Source organism: Pteropus vampyrus, unplaced genomic scaffold (assembly GCF_000151845.1).
Source record: "Pteropus vampyrus isolate Shadow unplaced genomic scaffold, Pvam_2.0 Scaffold7, whole genome shotgun sequence".
Lineage (NCBI taxonomy): Eukaryota > Metazoa > Chordata > Mammalia > Chiroptera > Pteropodidae > Pteropus > Pteropus vampyrus.
This window is the reverse complement of record NW_011888788.1, coordinates 15,572,144-15,574,223: the sequence shown is the minus strand read 5'-3', so window position 1 is coordinate 15,574,223 and position 2,080 is coordinate 15,572,144. Positions and strand designations below refer to the sequence as shown.

At 55.0% G+C, this 2,080-nt stretch overlaps 1 protein-coding gene across 1 annotated transcript; it reads right to left on the bottom strand.

Annotated features, from left to right (window-relative positions):
• Positions 1–2,075, bottom strand: INSM1 (INSM transcriptional repressor 1; the record flags this gene model as incomplete). Its single annotated transcript, XM_023536812.1, has 1 exon — positions 1–2,075. A coding segment is annotated over one exon (948 nt), but the record flags the coding sequence as incomplete, so codon positions are not given.
• Positions 2,076–2,080: the final 5 nt, after the last annotated feature.

Genomic DNA, 2,080 nt, shown 5'->3' with positions numbered 1-2,080 from the left:
TTTGAAAATATTTTATTTGAATAGTAAATAGTTATACAGTTGAAACAGTTCTATTGAAGCTTTCTATAAATAGCTAACAATTAAGAAAATAATGTATGTAGAAAAGAGATTGCATTTAAAAGTAAGAGCTGTCAGTTGTACAAGGGCCTCAGGGGCCCTCCAAGCAGAATAAAATGGTAGGTTGTCTGTAATTTGCTCAGATAGGTAAAAAAGTTAAAACTTTTAGCAGATTCCTTTAGAAAAAGGCTCTCTTCTAAAATGCACAGTGAAATGTCGAGAGTGGCGGGGGGGAAAGCATATCAAAAAAAAAAAAGGATCTGCAATCAAATAATATCTTAATCTTCATAATTAATATAAATAAATAAAGAATAAATAACAATTACTCATAAATCAACATATACATTTAGAGGGAACTCATACAGCCCTACCTCAATAAAGGCGATCCAACCAAAAAGTCTTACGTGAAATATTGAGGCAGTTTCTATAGCAACTTCTGAAAATTCCCTCCCCCCCAAACAGTCCCAAACAGACAACAGTTCAAGGCATTTGTGGCTATACTAAAGAAAACTCTTTTTTAAGCAATTTGATTTGTTCACATACAAAAAGGTAAAGCCAGACTCCAGCAGTTCACAAGCCATAATAAAGCTAATCGTGTGGGAAGTTCAATTTACAGCCTGTGAAATATAAAGGCATTTATTCCTCAAGATTCACCCAAAACAACCCGTACGCTACATACATAGAGAGCAGAGATTGGTAGGCGAGAGCAAACCGCATTTCTAGATCATGAACACAACGAATACTAGCAAGAAAAACAGCTTTCCACTCCAAGGGGAGGCTTCCAACCACGAGACAAACGCGTACAGCTTTTCTTCCTTGTACAGAAAGAGATTGGTTCCTGTTGCGCCAAGGGGTGGGGGTAGGGGACACAACAGGGGGTGGGGGTCCAAAGGAAGTCACAACGAGAGGACTGGGTTACCGTCAAGTCACATCGAGAGAAGCGGAGACAACACTTTCACCGGGAGTGGGCGCCCCAGGAGTGGACGCGGCTTCGGGGCGCGCAAGGCGCACTCTTTTCGTGGGTCTCCAAGCGAAGGCACAGTTCAGGGGGCCGGGATGGAGGGCTCGCTCTAGCAGGCCGGGCGCACGGGCACCTGCAGGAGGATCACCTGTCTGTTCTCGGACGGGTGGCACTTGTTGATGTGCCTAGTGAGGCCAGGCGAACTGTAGAAGGTGGCCGGGCAGTACTTGCAGGGGAACACCTGGGCAGCGTGCAGCAGGCGCAGGTGGCGCTCCTGGGCGCCCTTGCTGGGGAACGTCTCCCCGCACACCGGGCACAGGTGGCACTCGGCGGACGCACTCAAGCCCAGCACGCCGGCCGCCTCGCCGTCGCCAGCCGCCTCCTGCGGCGCCTTCTCGTCGGGCCCCGGGTACAAAGCCAGTAGGTCCTCGGCCGGGGGCGCGGGTGGTGTGCCCTTGGCCTGCAGCGCCTGGTGGTGAGCCAGCAGGTGCTTGCGCAGATAGGCCTGGCGGCGGAACTTCTTGGCGCAGTGGTGGCACTCGTAGAGCCCGTCCTCGGAGCCCGACTCCGACACGCCGCCGGGGCTCGGCGTGTCGCGGTCGCTGCCGCCTCCCGTTGACTCTCGCGCCTCAGCCCTGGCAGCGGTTTCGGGCTCCGACGCGCGTGCGGCTGCGGGCGCAGGGCGCGGTTTGTGCCAGCGGCGGTGAGAGGCCAGATTGGCTGGGCAGCTGAAGACCTTGGCGCACTCGGGGCAGCGGTACTCCACGCGCACGATACGCGAGCACTTGTGCTGCGCCAGCGCGAACGGGTCGGCGTACTCCTCTTTGCAGAGCTGACAGATGAACTCACCCAGCGGCCGCGCCGCGCCCCCCGCACGGCCCCGTGGCGCCTCTACCGGGCCCTCCTTGATCTTGAGCCCCAGCACAGGCGACGTGGTAACCTCGTCCTCGAAGTGCAGCTTGCGGATGGCTTTGGGCTTCTTGGAGCCCGGGGCCTTAGCTACCTTGGCGGGGGGCTCGGAGGCAGAGGCAGCGGGCGCAGGCCGCTTGCCCGGGGGCCGCA